We start from the raw sequence: 27,950 nt of genomic DNA on the forward strand, positions 1-27,950 counted from the left end.
CTCAGTCATTCCCTTCAGTAGCTATGTGCATGGAAGTTTTAGGTCTCATGACTACAGCATCGTACGTGATCCCCTTTCCTCGTTTTGATATGAGACCTCTCCAGCTTTGTATGTTGAACCAATAGTGCAGGGATTATACAAGGATATCACAATTAATATCCTTAAATCCCAATGTTCGACTTTCTCTGACTTGGTGGTTAGACTCACCATCGTATAATTCTAAGGGCCTCTCACAGTCCGCAAGCTTTAAAAGAAGTATCTCGGATACCTGTTTGGCGGAATCCAGCTCCTGTCTAATTTCTGCGGTTCATATCCCAGGTATAGACAATTGGGAAGCGGATTATCTCAGTCGTCAGACTTTACATCCTGGAGAATGGTCTCTCCACCCAGATGTGTTTTCTCAAATTGTTCAGATGTGGGGGCTTCCAGAAATAGATCTGATGGCATCTCATCTAAACAAAAAACTTCCCAGGTACCTGTCCCGGTCCAGGGATCCTCAGGCGGAAGCATTGGATGCATTGACACTTCCGTGGTGTTATCAACCTGCCAATATTTTCCCGTCTCTAGTTCTTCTTCTAAGAGTGATCTCAAAAATCATCATGGCTCCAGCATGGTCTCTCAGGTTTTGGTATGCGGATCTTGTTTGGATGTCCAGTTGCCAACCTTGGTCACTTCCATTAAGGCCAGACCTTCTATCTCAAGGTCCGTTTTTTCATCAGGATCTCAAATCATTAAATTTGAAGGTATGGAAATTAAATGCTTAGTGCTTAGTCATAGAGGTTTCTCTGACTCAGTGATTAATACTATGTTGTCGATGTTCTGTGAAGGGACCTAACTTTTCAAAAGAGTGAACTATGTCACTTCCTGTGACGTTTCATCAGCTGTTGCTCTCATTTTGACCCTAATACGCATGCGAGCCAGCTTCTTCATATTCCTGGCCGCATACGTCACGGTAAAACTATTTAGACTTGTGAAATTGTGAAACCATTCTATATCGCATGCGTGGCCTTTTCTATCAGAAATGGGGGTGTTTTATGGAACGATGTTTATTCAACACTGTAGGGGCATTATGTTGTGAAACAGAAATAAATGTATAGTTATTTAAAAATATTTATATATAACCTCAAACATGGAACAATGTTTATTCGTCCCTGCATGACAAACAGCTACTCGGATATCGCCACTGCATATCGTATTTCACAGTAAACATAAAGTCAAGTGCTTTGAATGTTTGTATGTTTTTGAAGTTATATATAAATAAATATTTGTAAATAACTATACATTTATTTCTGTTTCACAGCATAATGCACATACAGTGTTGAATAAACATCGTTCAATAAAACACCCCCATTTGTGATTGAAAAGCCCACGCATGCGCTATACAATGGATTCAGAATTTCACAAGTCTAAATAGTTTTACCGTGACGTATGCGCCCAGGAATGTAATGAAGCTGGCACGCATGCGTATTAGAGTCAAAATGAGATCAACAGCTGATGAAACGACACAGGAAGTGACATGGTTCGCTCTTTCACAAAGTTCGGTCCCTTCACAGAACACCGACTCGTAAATCTGTTTTTAGAAAGATTTATTATTGAGTTGGAAGTGGAGTGGAAGACTTACATTTCATGGTGGTGTTCTCATAAATTCTCTTGGCATTCTTTTAGAATTCCTAGAATTTTACAGTTTCTTCAGGATGGTTTGGATAAAGGTTTGTCTGCAAGTTCCTTGAAAGGACAAATCTCTGCTCTTTCTTTTTTATTAAACAGAAAAATTGCTAAACTTCCTGATATTCACTGTTTTGTACAGGCTTTGGTTCGTATCAACCCTGTCATTGAATCAATCTCTCCTCCTTGGAGTCTTAATTTGGTTTTGAAGGCTTTACAGGCTTCTCCATTTGAGTCTATGCATTCTTTGGACATTAAACTACTTTCTTGGAAAGTGTTGTTCCTTTTTGCCATCTCTTCTGCTAGAAGAGTGTCTGAATTTTCTGCTCTCTTGTGAGTCTCCTTTTCTGATTTTTCATCAGGATAAGGCAGTATTGCGGACTTCATTTAAATTCTTACCTAAGGTTGTGAATTCTAACAACATTAATAGAGAAATTGTTGTCCCTTCTTTGTGTCCTAAATCCTTAGAATTCTTTGGATGTGGTGAGAGCTCTGAAATATTATGTTGAAGCTACTAAAAATTTCAGGAAGACTTCTAGTCTATTTGTTATCTTTTCTGGTTCCAGGAAAGGTCAGAATGCTTCTGCCGTTTCTCTTGTTAAGTGTATCCAGTCCACGGATCATCCATTACTTGTGGGATATTCTCCTTCCCAACAGGAAGTTGCAAGAGGATCACCCACAGCAGAGCTGCTATATAGCTCCTCCCCTCACTGCCATACACAGTCATTCTCTTTCAACTCCCAACAAAGATGGAGGTAGTAAGAGGAGAGTGGTGTATTATAGTTAGTTTTTTTTCTTCAATCAAAAGTTTGTTATTTTTAAATGGTACTGGAGTGTACTATTTTATCTCAGGCAGCATTAGAAGAAGAATCTGCCTGCGTTTTCTATGATCTTAGCAGAAGTAACTAAGATCCACTGCCGTTCTCACATATTCTGAGGAGTGAGGTAACTTCAGAGGGGAATGGCGTGCAGGTTATCCTGCAATAAGGTATGTGCAGTTAACATGCATATTAGACGAGATACAGAGCGCGTAGATGCTGTAAGAGCCATGTCTGATACTGCGTCACAATATGCAGAACCTGAGGACGGAGAGCTTCAGTCTGTGGGTGACATCTCTGACTCGGGGAAACCTGATTCAGAGATTTCTAATTTTAAATTTAAGCTTGAGAACCTCCGTGTATTGCTTGGGGAGGTGTTAGCTGCTCTGAATGACTGTGACACAATTGCAGTGCCAGAGAAATTGTGTAGACTGGATAAATACTATGCAGTGCCGGTGTTTACTGATGTTTTTCCAATACCTAAAAGGTTTACAGAAATTATTAGTAAGGAGTGGGATAGACCCGGTGTGCCGTTTCCCCCCCCTCCTATATTTAGAAAAATGTTTCCAATAGACGCCACTACACAGGACTTATGGCAGACGGTCCCTAAGGTGGAGGGAACAGTTTCTATTTTAGCAAAGCGTACCACTATCCCGGTTGAGGACAGTTGTGCTTTTTCAGATCCAATGGATAAAAAATTAGAGGGTTACCTTAAGAAAATGTTTATTCAACAAGGTTTTATTTTACAGCCCCTTGCATGCATTGCGCCTGTCACTGCTGCAGCGGCGGCGTTCTGGTTTGAGGCCCTGGAAGAGGCCATCCATACAGCTCCATTGACTGAAATCATTGACAAGCTTAGAACACTTAAGCTAGCTAACTCATTTGTTTCTGATGCCATTGTTCATTTGACTAAACGAACGGCTAAGAATTCCGGATTCGCCATCCAGGCGCGTAGGGCGCTATGGCTTAAATCCTGGTCAGCTGACATGACTTCAAAGTCTAAATTACTCAACATTCCTTTCAAGGGGCAGACCTTATTCGGGCCTGGTTTGAAAGAAATTATTGCTGACATTACTGGAGGTAAGGGTCATACCCTTCCTCAGGACAAGGCCAAATCAAGGGCCAAACAGTCTAATTTTCGTGCCTTTCGAAATTTCAAGGCAGGTGCAGCATCAACTTCCTCTGCTTCAAAACAAGAGGGAACTTTTGCTCAATCCAAGCAGGCCTGGAAATCTAACCAGTCCTGGAACAAGGGCAAGCAGGCCAGAAAGCCTGCTGCTGCCTCCAAGACAGCATGAAGGAACGGCCCGCTATCCGGCAACGGATCTAGTAGGGGGCAGACTTTCGCTCTTCGCCCAGGCGTGGGCAAGAGTTGTTCAGGATCCCTGGGCGTACATGACCACAGTGGACTTAAAGGATGCCTACCTTCACATTCCGATTCACAAGAATCATCATCGGTTCCTGAGGTTTGCCTTTCTAGACAGGCATTACCAATTTGTAGCTCTTCCCTTCTGGTTGGCTACAGCCCCAAGAATTTTTACAAAGGTTCTGGGCTCACTTCTGGCGGTTCTAAGACCGCGAGGCATAGTGGTGGCTCCTTATCTAGACGACATCCTGATACAGGCGTCAAGCTTTCAAATTGCCAAGTCTCATACAGAGATAGTTCTGACATTTCTGAGGTCGCATGGGTGGAAAGTGAACGAAGAAAAGAGTTCTCTATCTCCTCTCACAAGGGTTTCCTTCCTAGGGACTCTTATAGATTCTGTAGAAATGAAAATTTACCTGACGGAGTCCAGGTTATCAAAACTTCTAAATGCTTGCCGTGTTCTCCACTCCACGCCCTGCGGTGGCTCAGTGCATGGAGGTAATCGGCTTAATGGTAGCGGCGATGGACATAGTGCCGTTTGCGCGCCTGCATCTCAGACCGCTGCAATTATGCATGCTCAGTCAGTGGAATGGGGATTACACAGATTTGTCCCCTCTACTAAATCTGGATCAGGAAACCAGAGATTCTCTTCTCTGGTGGTTATCTCGGGTCCACCTGTCCAAGGGTATGACCTTTCGCAGACCAGATTGGACGATTGTAACAACAGATGCCAGCCTTCTAGGTTGGGGTGCAGTCTGGAATTCCCTGAAGGCTCAGGGATCGTGGACTCAGGAGGAGAAACTCCTCCCAATAAATATTCTGGAGTTAAGAGCAATATTCAATGCTCTTCTAGCTTGGCCTCAGTTAGCAACCCTGAGGTTCATCAGATTTCAGTCGGACAACATCATGACTGTGGCTTACATCAACCATCAAGGGGGAACCAGGAGTTCCCTAGCGATGTTAGAAGTCTCCAAGATAATTCACTGGGCAGAGACTCACTCTTGCCACCTATCAGCAATCCATATCCCAGGTGTAGAGAACTGGGAGGCGGATTTTCTAAGTCGTCAGACTTTTCATCCGGGGGAGTGGGAACTCCATCCGGAGGTGTTTGCTCAATTGGTTCATCGTTGGGGCAAACCAGAACTGGATCTCATGGCGTCTCGCCAGAACGCCAAGCTTCCTTGTTACGGATCCAGGTCCAGGGACCCAGAAGCGGCACTGATAGATGCTCTAGCAGCGCCTTGGTTCTTCAACCTGGCTTATGTGTTTCCACTGTTTCCTCTGCTCCCTCGACTGATTGCCAAAATCAAATAGGAGAGAGCATCAGTGATCTTGATCGCGCCTGCGTGGCCACGCAGGACCTGGTATGCAGACCTAATGGACATGTCATGCTTTCCACCATGGACTCTGCCTCTGAGACAAGACCTTCTAATACAAGGTCCTTTCAATCATCCGAATCTAATTTCTCTGAGACTGACTGCCTGGAGATTGAACGCTTGATTTTATCAAAGCGTGGCTTCTCCGTGTCAGTCATTGATACCTTAATACAGGCACGAAAGCCTGTCACCAGGAAAATTTACCACAAGATATGGCGTAAATATCTTCATTGGTGTGAATCCAAGAATTACTCATGGAGTAGGGTTAGGATTCCTAGGATATTGTCCTTCCTCCAAGAGGGTTTCGACAAAGGATTATCAGCTAGTTCTTTAAAGGGACAGATTTCTGCTCTGTCTATTCTTTTACACAAGCGTCTGGCAGAAGTTCCAGACGTTCAGGCGTTTTGTCAGGATTTAGTTAGAATTAAGCCTGTGTTTAAACCTGTTGCTCCTCCATGGAGCTTAAACTTGGTTCTTAAAGTTCTTCAAGGGGTTCCGTTTGAACCCCTTCATTCTATTGATATCAAACTTCTATCATGGAAAGTTCTGTTTCTGATGGCTATTTCCTCGGCTCGAAGAGTCTCTGAGTTATCTGCCTTACATTGTGATTCTCCTTATCTGATCTTTCATTCAGATAAAGTAGTTCTGCGTACAAAACCTGGGTTTTTACCCAAGATGGTTTCTAACAAGAATATCAATCAAGAGATTGTTGTTCCATCATTGTGTCCTAATCCTTCTTCAAAGAAGGAACGTCTTTTGCATAATCTAGACGTAGTCCGTCCCTTGAAGTTTTACTTACAAGCTGCTAAAGTTTTTCGTCAAAGATCTAACCTGTTTGTAGTTTACTCTGGACAGAGGAGAGGTCAAAAGGCCTCGGCAACCTCTCTTTCTTTTTGGCTTCGGAGTATAATCCGTTTAGCCTATGAGACTGCTGGACAGCAGCCCCCTGAAAGGATTACAGCTTATTCTACTAGAGCTGTGGCTTCCACCTGGGCCTTTAAAAATGAGGCTTCTGTTGAACAGATTTGCAAGGCTGCGACTTGGTCTTCGCTTCATACCTTTTCCAAATTTTACAAATTTGATACTTTTGCTTCTTCGGAGGCTGTTTTTGGGAGAAAGGTTCTACAGGCAGTGGTTCCTTCCGTTTAAGTACCTGCCTTGTCCCTCCCATCATCCGTGTACTTTAGCTTTGGTATTGGTATCCCACAAGTAATGGATGATCCGTGGACTGGATACACTTAACGAGAGAAAACATAATTTATGCTTACCTGATAAATTTATTTCTCTTGTAGTGTATCCAGTCCACGGCCCGCCCTGTCCTTTTAAGGCAGGTCTAAATTTTAATTAAACTACAGTCACCACTGCACCCTATGGTTTCTCCTTTCTCGGCTTGTTTCGGTCTAATGACTAGATATGGCAGTGAGGGGAGGAGCTATATAGCAGCTCTGCTGTGGGTGATCCTCTTGCAACTTCCTGTTGGGAAGGAGAATATCCCACAAGTAATGGATGATTCGTGGACTGGATACACTACAAGAGAAATAAATTTATCAGGTAAGCATAAATTATGTTTTCTTTGGTATGGTGGTTAAAGCTTTTGATTCATCAAGCTTATTTGGAGTCGGGTAAAGCCCTTCCTCAGAGAATTACAGCTCATTCTACTATATCAGTTTCCACTTCTTGGGGCTTTTAAGAATGAAGCTTCAGTTGATCAGATTTGCAAAGCAGCAACTTGGTCTTCTATGCATACATTTACTAAATTCTATCATTTTGATGTATTTGCTTCTTCGGAAGCAGTTTTTGGTAGGAAAGTTCTTCAGGCAGCTGTTTCAGTTTGATTCTTCTGCTTATGATTTAAGTTTTTCCTTTTATTTTTGAGAATAAACTTATATTTGGGTTGTGGATTAATATTTTTCAGCGAAATGGCTGTTTTTATTTTGTCCCTCCCTCTCTAGTGACTCTTGCGTGGAGTTCCACATCTTGGGTATTGCTATCCCATAAGTCACTAGCTCATGGACATGCCAATTACATGAAAGAAAACATAATTTATGTAAGAACTTACCTGATAAATTCAATTCTTTCATATTGGCAAGAGTCCATGAGGCCCACCCCCCTTTTTTATGGTGGTTATGATTTTTTTGTATAAAGCACAATTATTTCCAAATCCCTTTGTTTTTTTACAACTTGCTTTATCACCCCACTTCTTGGCTATTTGTTAAAATGAGTTGTGGGTGTGGTGAGGGGTGTATTTATAGGCATTTTGAGCTTTGGGAAACTTTGCCCCTCCTGGTAGGATTGTATATCCCATTCGTCACTAGCTCATGGACTCTTGCCAATATGAAGGAAATGAATTTATCAGGTAAGTTCTTACATAAATTATGTTTTGTCTCTATCCCAACTTGCTTTATGTCCTTTTAAAGAAACTTCTCTGCTTTAAGGCATTTTTCCTGGTGACTTTCATCAGCATACAAATTAGCATACCAAGATTAATTCTTTAGCATCAGTACCATCTTAATTGCTTTTCAGCAAACTAACACAGTTTTGTGCATTGCCACAGATTTCCATCCTAAGGTTTTGTCACCTTACTTTAACCCTTGATGTGGTGTTCTTATGTCTCAGTAGCTCTGCTGGCTTTCCGCAGGACTGACAGTCAGTGGCTTTGGTTTGCATGCAAGACAGTGGAGATGCATCTACTTCTTGCTTTGTAGTCTGTTTGCGACTTTGTGGGAAGCCATGTGAAGGTTGTTTAAATGTCTTTGCGTCTTCGATATAATGTTTGCAGTCTTTTTCTTGTTCATGACCTTCCATATGGTGTTCTATCAAAGAGCTTCCTTGTTGAGATTTGCTACCTCGACGTATGCATGCTCACTATTACGTAATCACACTCCACATGTTTGAAAGGAATGTGTGGAATGCGATTACGTAAGGAGAAGCATGCGCACAAAGCAGGTAGCAAATCTCAACGACAGTGTTCTATCAAAAAGAGCTCAATGAGACCATGAAAGGAAACCGTGAAATCCCTTTTTTTTTTCATTTAAAGTGACACGAAAAAGCAAATATTTTTTTTATTTTTTTAGTCTGCTTGTTTTTACTTTTCAGACCATTTTTTTGCTTGGCTAAAATCTTAGAGGGAAGGGTCAGTAGAAAAGTTTTTTGTTTTGTCAGTTTGACTAGATATTCAAACTATTAACCCAGTTGTGTAGAATTATTTCCTGTTCAAAGGGATAGGAAACCCAAAACATTTCTCTTGTGATTCAGACAGAGCATAACACTTTAATAAAGTTTCCAATTTACTTTTGTTATCAAATTTGCTTTGTTCCCATGATATTCTGTGTTGAAGAGATACCTAGGTAGGCATCTGGAGCACTATATAGCAGGAAATAGTGCTGCCATCTAGTGCTATTACAAATGGGTAACAATCTTGCAAAACTGCTGCCATATAGTGCTCCAGAAATGGGCTGGCTCCTAAGCATAGGTTCCCAGCTTTTCAGCAAAAGATACCTAGAAAAAATAGAACTAAATGAGGAACGTGGTTAAAATCGCATGTTCTAACTGAATCATGAAATAAAAAAATTGGGTTTTATATCCCTGTAAAGGAATGCTAAACCCAATTTATTTCTTTAATAATTCAGATAGAGCAGGCAATATAAAACAACTTCCTAATTTACTCCTATAATCAATTTTTCTTCATTCTTTTGTTATCTGTATTTAAAAAGCAGGAATGTAAATCTTAGTAGCCGGCCCATTTTTGGTTCAGAACCTAGGTTATGCTTTCTTTTTAGTTTGCTAAATGTAGCCACCAATAAGCAAGCGCTATCCAGTGTGCTGAGCCTAAAATGGGCTGGCTCCTAAGATTTACATTCCTGTTTTTAAATAAAGATAGCAACAGAATGAAGAAAAATTGATAATAGGAGTAAATTAGAAAGTTGCTTAATTGCTTGCTCTATCTGAATCATAAAAAACAAATTGGGTTTAGTGTCCCTTTAATGTGCGATCATATTACAGGAAAAGGCATTTAATGTAATTTCAAAAGGTGTTTTTCTCTTGTAAGGTGTATCCAGTCCACGGATCATCCATTACTTGTGGGATATTCTCATTCCCAACAGGAAGTTGCAAGAGGACACCCACAGCAGAGCTGTTATATAGCTCCTCCCCTAACTGCCATACCCAGTCATTCTCTTGCAACTCTCAACAAGCATGGAGGTAGTAAGAGAGAGTGGTGAAAAATAGTTAGTTTTTTTCTTCAATCAAAAGTTTGTTATTTTTAAATGGTACCGGAGTTGTACTATTTTATCCCAGGCAGTAAATAGAAGAAGAATCTGCCTGAGTTTTCTATGATCTTAGCAGGTTGTAACTAAGATCCATTGCTGTTCTCACATATGTCTGAGGAGAGAGGTAACTTCAGCGGGAGAATGGCGTGCAGGTTACTCTGCTATGAGGTATGTGCAGTTACATTTTTTTCTAGAAATGGAAATGCTAGAAAATGCTGCTGATACCGGATTAATGTAAAATAAGCCTGAATACAGTTATTTAATAGCGACTGGTATCATGCTTAATCTCAGGGGTAATACCCTTATGAAATTGCAATATAAAACGTTTGCTGGCATGTTTAATCGTTTTTATATATGCTTTGGTGATAAAACTTTATTGGGGCCTAGTTTTTTCCACATGGCTGGCTTAAATTTTGTCTAGAAACAGTTTCCTGAGGCTTTCCACTGTTGTAGTATGAGTGGGAGGGGCCTATTTTAGCTCTTTTTTGCGCAGTTAAAATTACAGACTGAGACCCTCAGAAGTCCACTGAAGGCTATAGGACATCTCTAAAGGGCTCAAAGGCTTTCCAAAGTCGTTTATTGGGGAAGGTAGGGCCACAGCAGAGCTGTGGTAGTTTGTTGTGACTGTTAAAAAAACGTCTATCGTTTTTTTGATCCGTTTTTTGAACTAAAGGGTTAATCATCCATTTGCAAGTGGGTGCAATGCTCTGTTAGCTTATTACATACACTGTAAAAATTTTGTTTGATTTACTGCCTTTTTTCACTGTTTTTCAAATTTTGACAAAATTTGTTTCTCTTAAAGGCACAGTACTGTTTTTTATATTTGCTTGTTAACTTGATTTAAAGTGTTTTCCAAGCTTGCTAGTCTCATTGCTAGTCTGTACAAACATGTCTGACATACAGGAAACTCCTTGTTCATTATGTTTAAAAGCCATGGTGGAACTCCCTCTTAGAATGTGTACCAAATGTACTGATTTCACTTTAAGCAATAAAGACCATATTCTGTCTTTAAAAAATTTATCACCAGAGGAATCTGACAAGGGGGAAGTTATGCCGACTAACTCTCCCCACGTGTCAGATCCTTTGACTCCCGCTCAAGGGACTCACGCTCAAATGGCGCCAAGTACATCAAGGGCGCCCATAGCGATTACTTTGCAAGACATGGCGGCAGTCATGGATAATACACTGTCAGCGGTATTAGCCAGACTACCTGAATTTAGAGGTAAGCGAGATAGCTCTGGGGTTAGACGAAATGCAGAGCATACTGACGCTTTAAGAACCATGTCTGATACTGCCTCACAATATGCAGAAGCTGAGGAAGGAGAGCTTCAGTCTGTGGGTGATGTTTCTGACTCAGGAAAGATACCTGACTCTGATATTTCTACATTTAAATTTAAGCTTGAACACCTCCGCGTGTTGCTCAGGGAGGTTTTAGCTGCTCTGAATGACTGTGATACAATTGCAGTGCCAGAGAAATTGTGTAGACTGGATAAATACTATGCAGTGTCGGTGTGTACTGATGTTTTTCCAATACCTAAAAGGTTTACAGAAATTATTAATAAGGAATGGGATAGACTAGGTGTGCCGTTCTCTCCCCCTCCTATTTTTAGAAAAATGTTTCCAATAGACGCCACCACACGGGACTTATGGCAGACAGTCCCTAAGGTGGAGGGAGCAGTTTCTACTTTAGCAAAGCGTACTACTATCCCTGTCGAGGACAGTTGTGCTTTTTTAGATCAAATGGACAAAAAATTAGAAGGTTACCTTAAGAAAATGTTTATTCAACAAGGTTTTATCCTGCAGCCCCTTGCATGCATTGCTCCTGTCACTGCTGTTGCGGCGTTCTGGTTTGATTCTCTGGAAGAGGCTTTACAAGTAGCGACTCCATTGGATGACATACTTGGCAAGCTTAGAGCACTTAAGCTAGCCAATTCTTTTGTTTCTGATGCCATTGTTCATTTGACTAAACTAACGGCTAAGAATTCTGGTTTTGCTATACAGGCACGCAGGGCGCTATGGCTTAAATCATGGTCAGCTGGCGTGACTTCAAAATCTAAGCTGCTTAACATTCCCTTCAAGGGGCAGACCTTATTCGGGCCTGGTTTGAAGGAGATTATTGCTGATATCACTGGAGGAAAAGGTCATGCCCTTCGTCAGGATAGGTCCAAATCAAGGGCCAAACATTCTAATTTTCGTGCCTTTCGAAACTTCAAGGCAGGTGCGACATCAACTTCCTCTAATGCAAACGAGGGAACTTTTGCTCAGTCCAAGACGGTCTGGAGACCAAACCAGACCTGGGACAAAGGTAAGCAGGCCAAAAAGCCTGCTGCTGCCTCTAAGACAGCATGAAGGAACGGCCCCCTATCCGGTAACGGATCTAGTAGGGGGCAGACTTTCACTCTTCGCCCAGGCGTGGGCAAGAGATGTCCAGGATCCCTGGGCGTTGGAAATTATATCCCAGGGATATCTTCTGGACTTCAAAGCTTCCCCCCCAAAAGGGAGATTTCACCTTTCACAATTATCTGCAAACCAGGTAAAGAGAGAGGCATTCTTACACTGTGTACGAGACCTCCTAGTTATGGGAGTGATCCATCCAGTTCCAAAGGAGGAACAGGGACAGGGTTTTTACTCAAATCTTTTTGTGGTTCCCAAAAAAGAGGGAACCTTCAGACCAATTTTGGATCTAAAGATCTTAAAAAAATTCCTCAGAGTTCCATCATTCAAGATGGAAACTATTCGTACCATCCTACCTATGATCCAGGAGGGTCAATATATGACTACAGTGGATTTAAAGGATGCTTATCTTCACATTCCGATACACATCGGGTCCATCTGTCCAAAGGTATGACCTTTCACAGGCCTGATTGGACAATTGTAACAACAGATGCCAGCCTTCTAGGTTGGGGTGCAGTCTGGAACTCCCTGAAGGCTCAGGGATCGTGGACCTAGGAGGAGACACTCCTTCCAATAAATATTCTGGAACTAAGAGCGATATTCAATGCTCTTCAGGCTTGGCCTCAGTTAGCAACTCTGAGGTACATCAGATTTCAGTTGGACAACATCACGACTGTGGCTTACATCAACCATCAAGGGGGAACAAGAAGTTCCCTAGCGATGTTAGAAGTTTCAAAAATAATTCGCTGGGCAGAGATTCACTCTTGCCACCTATCAGCTATCCATATCCCAGGTGTAGAGAACTGGGAGGCAGATTTTCTAAGTCGACAGACTTTTCATCCGGGGGAGTGGGAACTCCATCCGGAGGTGTTTGCACAATTGATTCATCGTTGGGGCAAACCAGAACTGGATCTCATGGCGTCTCGCAAGAACGCCAAGCTTCCTAGTTATGGATCCAGGTCCAGGGATCCCAAGGCGACGCTGATAGATGCTCTAGCAGCGCCCTGGTCTTTCAACCTGGCTTATGTGTTTCCAATGTTTCCTCTGCTCCCTCGACTGATTGCCAAGATCAAGCAGGAGAGAGCATCAGTGATTTTGATAGCGCCTGCGTGGCCCCGCAGGACATGGTATGCAGATCTAGTGGACATGTCATCCTTTCCACCATGGACTCTGCCTCTGAGACAGGACCTTCTACTTCAGGGTCCTTTCAACCATCCAAATCTAATTTCTCTGAGACTGACTGCCTGGAGATTGAACGCTTGATTTTATCAAAGCGTGGCTTCTCCGAGTCAGTCATTGATACCTTAATACAGGCACGAAAGCCTGTCACCAGGAAAATTTACCATAAGATATGGCGTAAATATCTTTATTGGTGTGAATCCAAGGGTTACTCATGGAGTAAGGTCAGGATTCCCAGGATAATATCCTTTCTCCAAGAAGGTTTGGAAAAAGGATTGTCAGCTAGTTCCTTAAAGGGACAGATTTCTGCTCTGTCTATTCTTTTGCACAAGCGTCTGGCAGATGTTCCAGACGTCCAGACGTTCAGACATTTTGTCAGGCTTTAGTTAGAATCAAGCCTATGTTTGAACCTGTTGCTCCGCCATGGAGCTTAAATTTGGTTCTTAAGGTTCTTCAAGGAGTTCCGTTTGAACCTCTTCATTCCATAGATATCAAACTTTTATCTTGGAAAGTTCTTTTTTTGGTAGCTATTTCCTCGGCTCGTAGAGTCTCCGAGTTATCTGCCTTACAATGTGATTCTCCTTATCTGATTTTCCATACGTATAAGGTAGTCCTGCGTACCAAACCTGGGTTTTTACCTAAGGTGGTATCTAACAAGAATATCAATCAAGAGATTGTTGTTCCATCCTTGTGTCCTAATCCTTCTTCAAAGAAGGAACGTCTATTACACAATCTGGACGTGGTTCATGCTTTAAAGTTTTATTTACAAGCTACTAAAGATTTTCGTCAAACATCTGCTTTGTTTGTTGTCTACTCTGTACAGAGGAGAGGTCAAGAGGCTTCGGCAACCTCTCTTTCTTTTTGGCTAAGAAGCATAATCCGCTTAGCCTATGAGACTGCTGGACAGCAGCCTCCTGAAAGGATTACAGCTCATTCTACTAGAGCTGTGGCTTCCACTTGGGCCTTTAAAATGAGGCTTCTGTTGAACAGATTTGCAAGGCGGCGACTTGGTCTTCGCTTCATACTTTTTCAAAATTCTACAAATTTGATACTTTTGCTTCTTCGGAGGCTATTTTTGGGAGAAAGGTTTTACAGGCAGTGGTACCTTCCGTTTAAGTACCTGCCTTGTCCCTCCCTTCATCCGTGTACTTTAGCTTTGGTATTGGTATCCCACAAGTAATGGATGATCCGTGGACTGGATACACCTTACAAGAGAAAACACAATTTATGCTTACCTGATAAATTTATTTCTCTTGTGGTGTATCCAGTCCACGGCCCGCCCTGTCATTTTAAGGCAGGTATTAATTTTTAAATTTAAACTACAGTCGCCACTGCACCCTATGGTTTCTCCTTTCTCGGCTTGTTTTCGGTCGAATGACTGGATATGGCAGTTAGGGGAGGAGCTATATAACAGCTCTGCTGTGGGTGTCCTCTTGCAACTTCCTGTTGGGAATGAGAATATCCCACAAGTAATGGATGATCCGTGGACTGGATACACCACAAGAGAAATAAATTTATCAGGTAAGCATAAATTGTGTTTTTTATTATTTGTTGATTGAACTTTCTTCTTCATGTCCCTTTAATCCGTTAAAAATAAAATTTTCACACTCGCCTAATATGTTGCACTGCTGCAGAAAAATGTTGTATTTACAAGGTGCTTACTGTCCCTTTAAGGTGGTACTCTTATTATTATTATCGGTTATGTGTAGAGCGCCGACAGATTCCGCGGCGCTGAATTAATGGTTTTCTATGCTATGTTTGTGTATATATAACTCGGAAAATTAATATTTTTTAATAGTTTTTATTCATTGTGGTTCTTTTAAGGTTTTGATGATTTGGGAGGACTTCTAAAGCCAACTGTATCGTCTCAAAATCAGAATCATCCCTTATCCAAGCAGTCGTCAAACAAGCTAGTGTCAGACGATCTGGATTCATCCTTGGCCAACCTTGTAGGCAGTAGGTATCATAGAGCATAACAAAGTATTATGGATATTATGTTTGTTTCTGGATGCTAATGTTTTTATTTTCTCTTTAGGTTTGGGCATTGGAAATGGAACACCTAAAAAGTGAGTATCTGGGGTGTTTATATTTTTTATTGTTATTATTGTTTTGCATATTCTTGTAATAACATTTACAAAAATACTTCTCAGGGTAATAAGCAGCTGGTCAGTGATATGAAAAAAATCTAACTTCTTATGTCTGCAAAATTGTATCTTTCAGTTCAGACTAGTAATTTTCAGCCCTTGTATATTTAATTTATTTATTTTTGTTGTTTGTTTTTTTTAGTTTTTTTTGTGGTGATCTGAGTAGCTGCATGGGAAAGGAATGTTTTTTTTATATATATAAATTGGCATATAATCATGGGGACAAATACAAACCCACAAATATAAATGTCGAATTCAATGCAGCATATTTACTCGTATGTTCTGTCTGAACAAATAGTAAGATACATGCTACTAGGAAATACGTTGTGAAGTACTTTTTGTAGATGTACAACCTTGCATAGTTAGTATTCCTTTTAGACCCTTACACTAATTAAAACTGTTGTTTTTTTTTTTTTGTTTTTTTTTTACCTGTTGAAGAGGTTATTCCAGTTTGCCCCAAATTAATATTCACTGTTTGGTTCTGAACAACACCTTTTAATAACCAGCAGCTAGTATAGCTAGATTTCAGTCATTCTCCTGACTCTCTAAAGGGGTGTTAAATAAACTCAGACATGGCTTGCTTACAGTTTTCATTCCAGATGTCTTAAAATCTCTATCGTGCTTCCTGGACTCTTGAACTTTGCTTGTGCTTAAAAGTTAAATTTCTCTACATGATTGTGAAGATTCCGTCTTTTATTGTTACAATTATGGGGGTCCCTAAATATTGAAAATGCTCATGGTCATTTTTTAATTTAAGCACTTCTTCACAATTATTTGTGGTATACTTTTAACAGCTGATTCAGTTGCTTTTTAGCTAGATCTTTTTGGTCTGTCTATATACTAGTGTATGTTCAGGAAGATTCTGTCAGCACTAATGTTTAAAATCTGTTTGTCATCTTGGTGACTCCTTATCAAGATGATTCTTTGTCGTGGCACCCACTCTGAAGAGTTTACCCTGTATTTCCTTGGTTACCCATGTAATGAGTAGTTCTAAACTAAAAATTGTTATCCACTTAAAATACTGACACCCCAGAGGCAGAACTTTTTCTCTTGCAAGGTGTATCCAGTCCACGGCTTCATCATTTACTTGTGGGATATTCTCATTCCCTACAGGAAGTGGCAAAGAGAGCACACAGCAGAGCTGTCCATATAGCTCCCCCTCTAGCTCCACCCCCCAGTCATTCTCTTTGCCAGCTCTAAGCACTAGGGTCTCTCTACGGGAGGGTAAAGTGAATGTGGTGTTATATTTGTAGTTTTATATCTTCAATCAAGAGTTTGTTATTTTTAAATGGTACCGGTTTGTACTATTTACTCTCTAGCAGAAAAGTGATGAAGAATTCTGCTGAGAGGAAAATGATTTTAGCATGTTGTAACTAAAATCCACTGCTGTTCTCACACAGGACTGAGGAGTACCAGAAAACTTCAGTTGGGGGGAACAGTTTGCAGGCTTGACTGCAATGAGGTATGTTCAGTCATTTATTTCTAGACAAGACTGAGATAATGCTAGAAGACTGACAAGACCCCCATGTGGGGAGGGTAAGCTATGTTCTGAGACTTAGTATAGAATTGAATGCTTACATGACAGGGCTAAATAGGCTGGTTGACACTAATGCAGGGCAATCGATTATTTATTTAAGAAATACTCGTTGGAGACACCTTTTTAAGCACTTTGAAGTGTTTTACTGGGGTTATTATCCACATGGCATAAATTTAGTCACTTAGAAGTGATTTTTGTAGGCCTCACAACTCCGGAGTGGAGTGGGAGGGGCCTAATTTTGTGCCTCAGATGCGCAGTTAGAATTGAAAGACTGTTTCATGCTGCTTCACATGGAGGGTCCAGCTGCTGATTGAGGGCCTAGAAGAAGCTTTATTCCCCCAAAACTGATCCCTAAGGGCAGGTAGGGCCACAGCAGTAAGCTGTGGTAAGGTGCTGTAGTTAATTAACCGGTTGTTGGCTTTAGGCTGCACCGGTTTGGGCATTAAGGGGTTAATCGTTCTGAAACTTGCTGTGCAATCATATTAAAGCCTTAGGTACATACTGTGAAAATTTCTAAAGGATTGGTGCATTTTTCACTGTTTTGTAAAATTGTGTGCTCTTTATTTCTTAAAGGCACAGTAACTTTTTTTCAAATTGTGTTTTTTATTTGATTAAAGTGTTTTCCAAGCCTGCTTGTGTATGCTACTAGTCTGTTAAACATGTCTGACACTAAGGAAAATCCTTGTTCAATGTGTTTAGAAGCCATGGTGGAACCCCCTCTCAGAATGTGTCCCAATTGCACTAATATGTCTATACACTTTAAAGATCATATTGTTGCACTTAAAAGTGTGGCCCTAGATGATTCTCAGACTGAAGGTAATGAGGATAGTCCGCCTACCTCTCCCCATGTGTTACAACCAGTTACGCCCGCTCAAGCGATGCCTAGTACCTCTAGTGCGTCTGCCCCTATTACATTGCAACAACTAGCGACAGTCATGGATAATTCCCTTGCGGCCTTTCTATCCAAACTGCCAGTTTCTCCAACATTGGTGTGTCCGGTCCACGGCGTCATCCTTACTTGTGGGAATATCTCTTCCCCAACAGGAAATGGCAAAGAGTCCCAGCAAAGCTGGCCATATAGTCCCTCCTAGGCTCCGCCCACCCCAGTCATTCTCTTTGCCGTTGCACAGGCAACATCTCCACGGAGATGGTTAAGAGTATGTGGTGTTTAGTTGTAGTTTTTTATTCTACTATCAAGAGTTTGTTATTTTAAAATAGTGCTGGTATGTACTATTTACTCTGAAACAGAAAAGGATGAAGATTTCTGTTTGTGAGAGGAAGATGATTTTAGCAGACAGTAACTAAAATCGATTGCTGTTTCCACATAGGACTGTTGAGATGAAGTAACTTCAGTTGGGGGAAACAGTTATCAGACTTTTCTGCTTAAGGTATGACTAGCCATGTTTCTAACAAGACTGTGTAATGCTGGAAGGCTGTCATTTCCCCTCATGGGGACCGGTAAGCCATTTTCTTAGTCTCAAACAGAATAAAGGGCTTAATATGGGCTATAAAACTGGTAGACACTTTTATGGGCTAAATCGATTGCTTTATTTGGACATTGTATACATGTTTATGCTGATAATTCACACTTAGAAACTTGGGGAACGTTTTTTAACGTCGGGCACTATGTTAGACACCTTTTCCAGTCAGGAAGGGCCTTCCCAGTTGTAGGCTGAGCCTCATTTTCGCGCCATTACTGCGCAGTTGTTTTTGAGAGCAAGACATGCAGATGCATGTGTGAGGACCTGAAAGTAGTTGGAAAAGTTCCTAAAAGGCGTCATTTGGTATCGTATTCCCCTCTGGGCTTGGTAAAGTCACAGCAAAGGCTGTAGCTGGGACTGTATAGGGGTTAAATCTATAACCGGCTCCGGTTTCGTTATTTTAAGGGTTAAAGCTCTGAAAATTGGTGTGCAATATTTTTAATGCTTTAAGACACTGTGGTGAAATTTTGGTAAATTCCTTGATATTTTTTCACATATTCAGTAATAAAGTGTGCTCTGTTTAAAATTTAAAGAGACAGTAACGGTTTTGTTTTAAAACGTTTTTTGTGCTTTATTGACAAGTTTAAGCCTGTTTAACATGTCTGTGCCTTCAGATAAGCTATGTTCTATATGTGTGAAAGCCAATTTGTCTACCCCTTCAAAATTGTGTGATAATTGTGCCATAGCGTCCAAACAAAGTAAGGACAGTACTGCCACAGATAATGAAATTGCCCAAGATGATTCCTCAGATGAAGGGAGTAGACATGGTTCTACATCATCTCCTTCTGTGTCTAAGCCAGTTTTGCCCACGCAGGAGGCCCCTAGTACTTCTAGCGCGCCAATGCTTATTACCATGCAACAATTGACGGCTGTAATGGATAACTCCATAGCAAATATTTTATCCAAAATGCCTGCATATCAGAGAAAGCGCGATTGCTCTGTTTTAAACACTGAAGAGCAGGAGGGCGCTGATGATAATTGTTCTGTCATACCCTCACACCAATCTGAAGGGGCCATGAGGGAGGTTTTGTCAGATGGGGAAATTTCAGATTCAGGAAAAATTTCTCAACAGGCTGAACCTGATGTTGTGACATTTAAATTTAAATTAGAACATCTCCGTGCACTGCTTAAGGAGGTGTTATCTACTCTGGATGATTGTGACAACTTGGTCATTCCAGAAAAATTATGCAAGATGGACAAGTTCCTAGAGGTTCCGGTGCACCCAGACGCTTTTCCTATACCCAAGCGGGTGGCGGACATAGTGAATAAGGAGTGGGAGAAGCCCGGCATACCTTTTGTTCCCCCTCCTATATTTAAGAAATTATTTCCTATGGTCGACCCCAGAAAGGACTTATGGCAGACAGTCCCTAAGGTCGAGGGGGCAGTTTCTACTCTAAACAAGCGCACTACTATTCCTATCGAGGATAGTTGTGCTTTCACAGATCCTATGGATAAAAAATTGGAAGGTTTGCTTAAAAAGATTTTTGTACAGCAAGGTTACCTTCTTCAACCCATTTCGTGCATTGTTCCTGTCACTACAGCAGCGTGGTTCTGGTTCAAGGAACTATAAAAGTCGCTCAGTAGAGAGACTCCATATGAGGAGGTTATGGACAGAGTTCACGCACTTAAGTTGGCTAACTCTTTTATTTTAGATGCTGCTTTGCAATTAGCTAGATTAGCGGCGAAAAATTCAGGGTTTGCAATTGTGGCGCGCAGAGCGCTTTGGCTAAAGTCTTGGTCAGCGGATGTATCATCCAAGACAAAATTGCTTAACATCCCCTTCAAGGGTAAAACTCTCTTTGGACCAGAATTAAAAGAGATTATCTCAGACGTCACTGGGGGAAAGGGTCACGCCCTCCCACAAGATAGGCCTTTAAAGGCCAAGAATAAGTCTAATTTTCGTTCCTTTCATAATTTCAGGAACGGACCGGGCTCTAATTCTGCATCCTCTAAGCAAGAGGGTAATACCTCACAGACGAAACCAGCCTGGAAACCGATGCAAGGCTGGAACAAGGGTAAGCAGGCCAAGAAGCCTGCCGCTGCTAACAAAACAGCATGAAGGAGTAGCCCCCGATCCGGGACCGGATCTAGTGGGGGGCAGACTCTCTCTCTTTGCTCAGGCTTGGGCAAGAGATGTTCAGGATCCCTGGACGCTAGAAATAGTTTCTCTGGGTTATCTTCTGGAATTCAAGGAACTACCCCCAAGGGGAAGGTTCCACATGTCTCACTTATCCTCAAACCAAATAAAGAGACAGGCGTTCTTACATTGTGTAGAAGACCTGTTAAAGATGGGAGTGATACACCCAGTTCCAATGACGGAACAAGGAATGGGATTTACTCAAATCTGTTCGTAGTTCCCAAAAAAGAGGGAACCTTCAGACCAATTCTGGATTTAAAGATCCTAAACAAATTTCTCAGGGTACCATCGTTCAAAATGGAAACTATTTGAACGATTCTACCCACTATCGAGGAAGGTCAATTTATGACTACCGTGGATCTAAAGGATGCGTACCTACATATTCCTATCCACAAAGAACATCATCAGTTCCTAAGGTTCGCCTTTCTGGACAAACATTACCAGTTTGTGGCCCTCCCATTCGGATTAGCCACTGCTCCAAGGATTTTCACAAAGGTACTCGGGTCCCTTCTAGCGGTTCTAAGACCGAGGGGCATTGCAGTAGTACCATACTTGGACGAAATTCTAATACAAGCATCGTCCCTTTCAAAATCAAAGGCTCATACAGACATCGTTCTGGCCTTTCTCAGATCTCACGGATGGAAGGTGAACATAGAAAAAAAGTTCTGTCTCCGTCAACCAGAGTTCCCTTCTTGGGAACAATAATAGATTCCTTAGAAATGAACATCTTTCTGACAGATGTCAGAAAGTCAAAACTTCTAAGCGCTTGTCAAGTTCTTCATTCTGTTCCACGTCCTTCCATAGCTCAGTGCATGGAAGTAGTAGGGTTGATGGTTGCGGCAAAGGACATAGTTCCTTTTGCGCGAATTCATCTAAGACCATTACAACTGTGCATGCTGAAACAGTGGAATGGGGACTATACAAACTTGTCTCCAGTGATTCAAGTAGATCAGCAGACCAGAGTGGGTCATTGTCACGACCGACGCCAGTCTAGTGGGCTGGGGTGCGGTCTGGGAATCCCTGAAAGCTCAGGGACTATGGTCTCGGGAAGAGTCTCTTCTCCCGATAAACATTCTGGAACTAAGAGCGATATTCAATGCTCTCAGGGCTTGGCCTCAGCTTGCAAAGGCCAGATTCATAAGATTCCAATCAGACAACATGACGACTGTTGCGTATATCAATCATCAGGGGGGAACAAGGAGTTCCCTGGCGATGAAAGAAGTAACCAAAATAATACAATGGGCGGAGAATCACTCCTGCCATCTATCTGCGATCCACATCCCAGGTGTGGAAAACTGGGAAGTGGATTATCTGAGTCGTCAGACATTCCATCCAGGGGAGTGGGAACTCCACCCGGAGATTTTTGCCCAATTGACTCAATTATGGGGCATTCCAGACATGGATCTGATGGCGTCTCGTCAGAACTTCAAGGTTCCTTGCTACGGGTCCAGATCCAGGGATCCCAAGGCGACTCTAGTGGATGCACTAGTAGCGCCTTGGACCTTCAACCTAGCTTATGTGTTTCCACCGTTTCCTCTCATTCCCAGGCTGGTAGCCAGGATCAAACAGGAGAGGGCCTCGGTGATCTTGATAGCCCCTGCGTGGCCATGCAGGACTTGGTATGCAGACCTGGTGAATATGTCATCGGTTCCACCATGGAAGCTACCTTTGAGACTGGACCTTCTTTTTCAGGGTCCATTCGAACATCCAAATCTGGTCTCCCTCCAGCTGACGGCTTGGAGATTGAACGCTTGATTCTATCAAAGCGTGGGTTTTCAGATTCTGTGATTGATACTCTGGTTCAGGCCAGAAAATCGGTAACTAGAAAGATTTACCATAAGATATGGAAAAGATATATCTGCTGGTGTGAATCCAAGGGATTACCTTGGAATAAGATAAAAATTCCTAAGATTCTTTCCTTTCTGCAAGAAGGTTTGGATAAAGGATTATCTGCGAGTTCTCTAAAGGGACAGATTTCTGCTTTATCTGTCTTACTACACAAACGACTGGCAGCTATGCCAGATGTTCAAGCATTTGTTCAGGCTCTGGTTAGGATCAAGCCTGTTTACAGACCTTTGACTCCTCCCTGGAGTTTAAATTTAGTTCTTTCAGTTCTTCAAGGGGTTCCGTTTGAACCTCTACATTCCATAGATATTAAGTTGTTATCTTGGAAAGTTTTGTTTTTGGTTGCTATTTCTTCTGCTAGAAGAGTTTCAGAGTTATCTGCTCTGCAGTGTGCTCCGCCCTATCTGGTGTTCCATGCAGATAAGGTGGTTTTGCGTACTAAGCCTGGTTTTCTTCCAAAGGTTGTTTCTAACAAAAATATTAACCAGGAGATAGTTGTACCTTCTTTGTGTCCGAATCCAGTTTCAAAGAAGGAACGTTTGTTACACAATTTGGACGTAGTCCGTGCTCTAAAATTCTATTTAGAAGCTACAAAAGATTTCAGACAAACATCTTCTCTGTTTGTCGTCTATTCTGGTAAAAGGAGAGGTCAAAAAGCGACTTCTACCTCTCTTTCCTTTTGGCTTAAAAGCATCATCCGATTGGCTTACGAGACTGTCGGACGGCAGCCTCCTGAAAGAATCACAGCTCACTCCACTAGGGCTGTGGCTTCCACATGGGCCTTCAAGAACGAGGCTTCTGTTGATCAGATATGTAAGGCAGCGACTTGGTCTTCACTGCACACTTTTGCCAAATTTTACAAATTTGATACTTTTGCTTCTTCGGGGGCTATTTTTGGGAGAAAGGTTTTGCAAGCCGTGGTGCCTTCTGTTTAGGTAACCTGATTTGCTCCCTCCCTTCATCCGTGTCCTAAAGCTTTGGTATTGGTTCCCACAAGTAAGGATGACGCCGTGGACCGGACACACCAATGTTGGAGAAAACAGAATTTATGCTTACCTGATAAATTACTTTCTCCAACGGTGTGTCCGGTCCACGGCCCGCCCTGGTTTTTTAATCAGGTCTGATGAATTATTTTCTCTAACTACAGTCACCACGGTACCATATGGTTTCTCCTATATTTTTCCTCCTGTCCGTCGGTCGAATGACTGGGGTGGGCGGAGCCTAGGAGGGACTATATGGCCAGCTTTGCTGGGACTCTTTGCCATTTCCTGTTGGGGAAGAGATATTCCCACAAGTAAGGACGACGCCGTGGACCGGACACACCGTTGGAGAAAGTAATTTATCAGGTAAGCATAAATTCTGTTTTTTCCTGCAAAGCGCGATAGCTCTGTTTTAAGAACAGATTATGAGCAGTCTAAAGCTTTGGTAGCCTTATCTGATGTACCCTCACAACACTCCGAAGTGGGGGTGAGGGATTTGATGTCTGAGGGAGAAATTTCCGATTCATTAGCGTTTAAATATAAACTGGAACACCTCCGCGTATTGCTCTGGGAGGTATTAGCCACTCTGGATGATTGTGATCCTATGGTGGTCCCAGAGAAATTGTGTAAAATGGACAAGTACCTAGAGGTCCCTGTATACACTGATGCGTTTCCGATCCCTAAAAGGGTGGCGGATATTGTTACTTGGGAGTGGGATAGTCCAGGTGTCCCTTTTGTCGTCTCCCCCCCTATTTTTAAGAAAATGTTCCCCATAACTGACCCCAGGCGGGACTCGTGGCAGATGGTCCCTAAGGTAGAGGGGGCTGTTTCTTCACTTGCTAAGCGCACAACCATACCAATTGAAGACAGTTGTCCTTTTAAAGATCCTATGGATAAAAAATTAGAAGGTTTACTTAAGAAAATTTTTGTTCAACAAGGTTTCCTTCTCCAACCTATTGCCTGCATTATTCCTGTAACTACTGCAGCGGCTTTCTGGTTTGAGGCGCTGGAGGAGTCGCTCCAGACGGAGACCTCATATGACGAAATTATGGATAGAATTAAGGCTCTAAAGCTGGCTAATTCTTTTATCACAGATGCCGCCTTGCAGTTAGCTAAGTTAGCGGCAAAAAATTCAGGTTTCGCCATTATGGCGCGCAGAGCGCTTTGGCTCAAGTCATGGTTGTCCGATGTGTCGTCAAAATCCAAATTATTAAATATCCGTTTCAAGGGAAAGACCCTTTTCGGGCCAGAATTGAAAGAGATTATTTCAGAAATCACCGGGGGAAAGGGCCATTTTCTCCCTCAGGACAAGCCCTTTAAGGCTAGAAACAAAGCTAATTTTCGTTCCTTTCGTAACTTCAGGAGCGGTCCGGCTTCAGCCTCTACAGCTGCAAAGCAAGAGGGTAACGCTTCACAGCCCAAGGCAACCTGGAAGCCTTACCAGGGCTGGAACAAGGGTAAACAGGCCAAAAAGCCTGCAGCTGCTACCAAGACAGCATGAAGGGGTAGCCCCCGATCCAGCACCGGATCTAGTAGGGGGCAGACTCTCTCTCTTTGCTCAGGCCTGGGCAAGAGATGTTCACGATCCCTGGGCATTAGAGATTATTACCCAGGGATATCTTCTAGAATTCAAGGACTCCCCTCCAAGGGGAAGGTTCCACATTTCTCGTCTGTCTACAGACCAGACAAAGAAAGAGGCGTTCTTACGCTGTGTAGAAGATCTACATACGATGGGAGTGATATACCCAGTTCCAATTGCAGAACAAGGTCTGGGTTTTTACTCAAAACTGTTTGTAGTTCCCAAAAAAAGAAGGAACTTTCAGACCAATCCTGGATCTAAAAATTCTAAACAGATTCCCCAGAGTCCCATCATTCAAGATGGAGACCATTCGGACAATCTTACCTATGATCCAGGAAGGTCAATATATGACTACCGTGGATCTAAAGGATGCATCAGTTCCTCAGATTCGCTTTCCTAGACAAGCATTACCAGTTCGTGGCTCTTCCATTCGGTTTAGCCACTGCTCCCAGAATTTTCACAAAGGTGCTAGGGTCCCTTCTGGCGGTTCTAAGACCGCGGGGCATAGCAGTGGCGCCTTATTTGGACGACATCTTAATTCAGGCCCCGTCCTTTCACAGAGCTAAGGCTCACACGGAGATTGTATTGGCCTTTCTGAGGTCTCACGGGTCTCCACTCACAAGGGTTCCCTTCCTAGGAACACTAATAGATTCAGTAGAAATGAAAATATTTCTGACGGAGGTCAGAAAGTTGAAACTTTTAACTAATTGCCGAGTTCTTCATTCCATTCCTCGGCCATCTGTAGCTCAGTGCATGGAGGCAATCGGATTAATGGTAGCGGCAATGGACAATAGTCCCTTTTGCTCGGATACACCTCAGACCACTGCAACTATGCATGCTCAAACAGTGGAATGGGGATTATGCAGATTTGTCTCCTCAAATTCAGTTAGACCAGGAGACCAGAGATTCTCTTCTCTGGTGGTTGTCTCAGCACCACCTGTCTCAGGGAATATGTTTCCGCAGGCTAGAGTGGGTCATTGTAACGACCGACGCCAGTCTGTTAGGCTGGGGTGCGGTCTGGGACTCCCTGAAAGCTCAGGGCTTATGGTCTCGGGAAGAAACGCTTCTCCCGATAAACATTCTGGAACTGAGGGCGATATTCAACGCTCTTCAGGCATGGCCTCAACTAACTGCGGCCAAATTCATCAGATTTCAGTCGGACAACATCACGACTGTAGCTTACGTCAATCATCAGGGGGGAACAAAGAGTTCCCTAGCGATGACGGAAGTAACCAAAATAATCAGGTGGGCGGAGGATCACTCCTGCCATCTCTCAGCAATTCACATCCCAGGAGTAGACAACTGGGAGGCGGATTTCCTAAGTCGTCAGACTTTTCACCCGGGGGAGTGGGAACTCCACCCGGAGGTATTTGCCCAGCTGACTCAGCTATGGGGCACTCCAGAATTGGATCTGATGGCGTCCCGTCAGAATGCCAAACTTCCTCTCTACGGGTCCAGGTCCCAGGACCCCAAGACGGTATTGATAGATGCTCTAGCAGCGCGTTGGTCCTTCAATCTGGCTTATGTTTTTCCACCGTTTCCTCTCCTCCCGCGTCTGGTCGCCAAAATCAAGCAGGAGAAGGCTTCGGTGGCCACGCAGGACTTGGTATGCAGACCTAGTGGACATGTCATCTGTCCCACCATGGACACTGCCAATGAGGCAGGATCTTCTAATACAGGGTCCGTTCAAGCATCCAAATCTAGTTTCTCTACGTCTGACTGCTTGGAGATTGAACGCTTAATTCTATCAAAGCGTGGGTTCTCTGAGTCAGTTATAGATACTCGGATTCAGGCTAGAAAGCCTGTCACCAGGAAAATCTACCATAAGATATGGCGGAAATATCTAGGTTGGTGTGAATCCAAGGGTTACTCATGGAGTAAGATTAGGATTCCCAGGATATTGTCCTTTCTCCAAGAAGGATTGGAGAAAGGTTTGTCAGCTAGTTCCTTAAAAGGACAAATATCCGTTCTGTCTATCCTTTTACACAAGCGTCTGGCAGAGGTACCAGACGTTCAAGCGTTTGCTCAGGCTTTAGTCAGAATCAAGCCTGTCTATAAACCTGTGGCTCCGCCATGGAGTCTAAATCTAGTTCTTTAAGTTCTTCAAGGGGTTCCGTTTGAACCTTTACATTCCATAGATATTAAGTTGTTATCTTGGAAAGTTTTGTTTTTAGTAGCTATCTCTTCTGCTCGAAGAGTTTCAGAATTATCTGCCTTACAGTGTGATTCCCCTTACCTGGTGTTCCACGCAGATAAGGTAGTTTTGCGTACCAAGCCTGGTTTTCTTCCTAAAGTTGTTTCTAACAAGAATATTAACCAGGAAATAGTTGATCGTTCTCTGTGTCCTAATCCTCCTTCGAAGAAGGAACGTCTGTTACACAATCTTGATGTAGTTCGTGCTTTAAAGTTCTATTTACAAGCAACTAAGGATTTCAGACAAACATCTTCCTTGTTTGTTATCTATTCTGGTAAGAGGAGAGGTCAGAAAGCGACTGCTACCTCTCTTTCCTTTTGGCTGAAAAGCATCATTCGTTTGGCCTATGAGACTGCTGGACAGCAGCCTCCTGAAAGAATTGCTGCTCATTCTACCAGAGCAGTGGCTTCCACATGGGCTTTCAAAAATGAGGCTTCTGTTGAACAGATTTGTAAGGCAGCGACTTGGTCTTCACTGCATACTTTTGCCAAATTTTACAAATTCGATACTTTTGCTTCTTCGGAGGCTATTTTTGGGAGAAAGGTTTTGCAAGCAGTGGTGCCTTCTGTTTAAGGTACCTGTCTTGTTCCCTCCCTTCATCCGTGTTCTAAAGCTTTGGTATTGGTATCCCACAAGTAAAGGATGAAGCCGTGGACTGGATACACCTTGCAAGAGAAAACAGAATTTATGCTTACCTGATAAATTACTTTTGCGGTGTATCCAGTCCACGGCCCGCCCTGGCATTTAAGTTAGGTAAAAAATTTTTTGTTTAAACTACAGTCACCACTGCACCCTATGGTTTCTCCTTTTTCTTCCTAACCTTTGGTCGAATTACTGGGGGGTGGAGCTAGAGGGGGAGCTATATGGACAGCTCTGCTGTGTGCTCTTTGCTGTAGGGAATGAGAATATCCCACAAGTAAAGGATGAAGCCGTGGACTGGATACACTGCAAGAGAAAGTAATTTATCAGGTAAGCATAAATTCTGTT

At 42.5% G+C, this 27,950-nt stretch overlaps 1 protein-coding gene across 1 annotated transcript in view; it reads left to right on the forward strand.

Annotated features, from left to right (window-relative positions):
* Positions 1-27,950, forward strand: part of PICALM (phosphatidylinositol binding clathrin assembly protein) — a 404,046-nt gene that overhangs the window by 290,424 nt on the left and 85,672 nt on the right. Inside the window, exons 12-13 of the mRNA XM_053705595.1 lie at positions 14,891-15,022; positions 15,102-15,132. Of these exons, the coding sequence (XP_053561570.1) occupies positions 14,891-15,022; positions 15,102-15,132 (163 nt within the window). The remainder of the gene's footprint in view (positions 1-14,890; positions 15,023-15,101; positions 15,133-27,950) is intronic.

Source organism: Bombina bombina, chromosome 3 (genome assembly GCF_027579735.1).
Source record: "Bombina bombina isolate aBomBom1 chromosome 3, aBomBom1.pri, whole genome shotgun sequence".
In the NCBI taxonomy this organism is placed as follows: domain Eukaryota; kingdom Metazoa; phylum Chordata; class Amphibia; order Anura; family Bombinatoridae; genus Bombina; species Bombina bombina.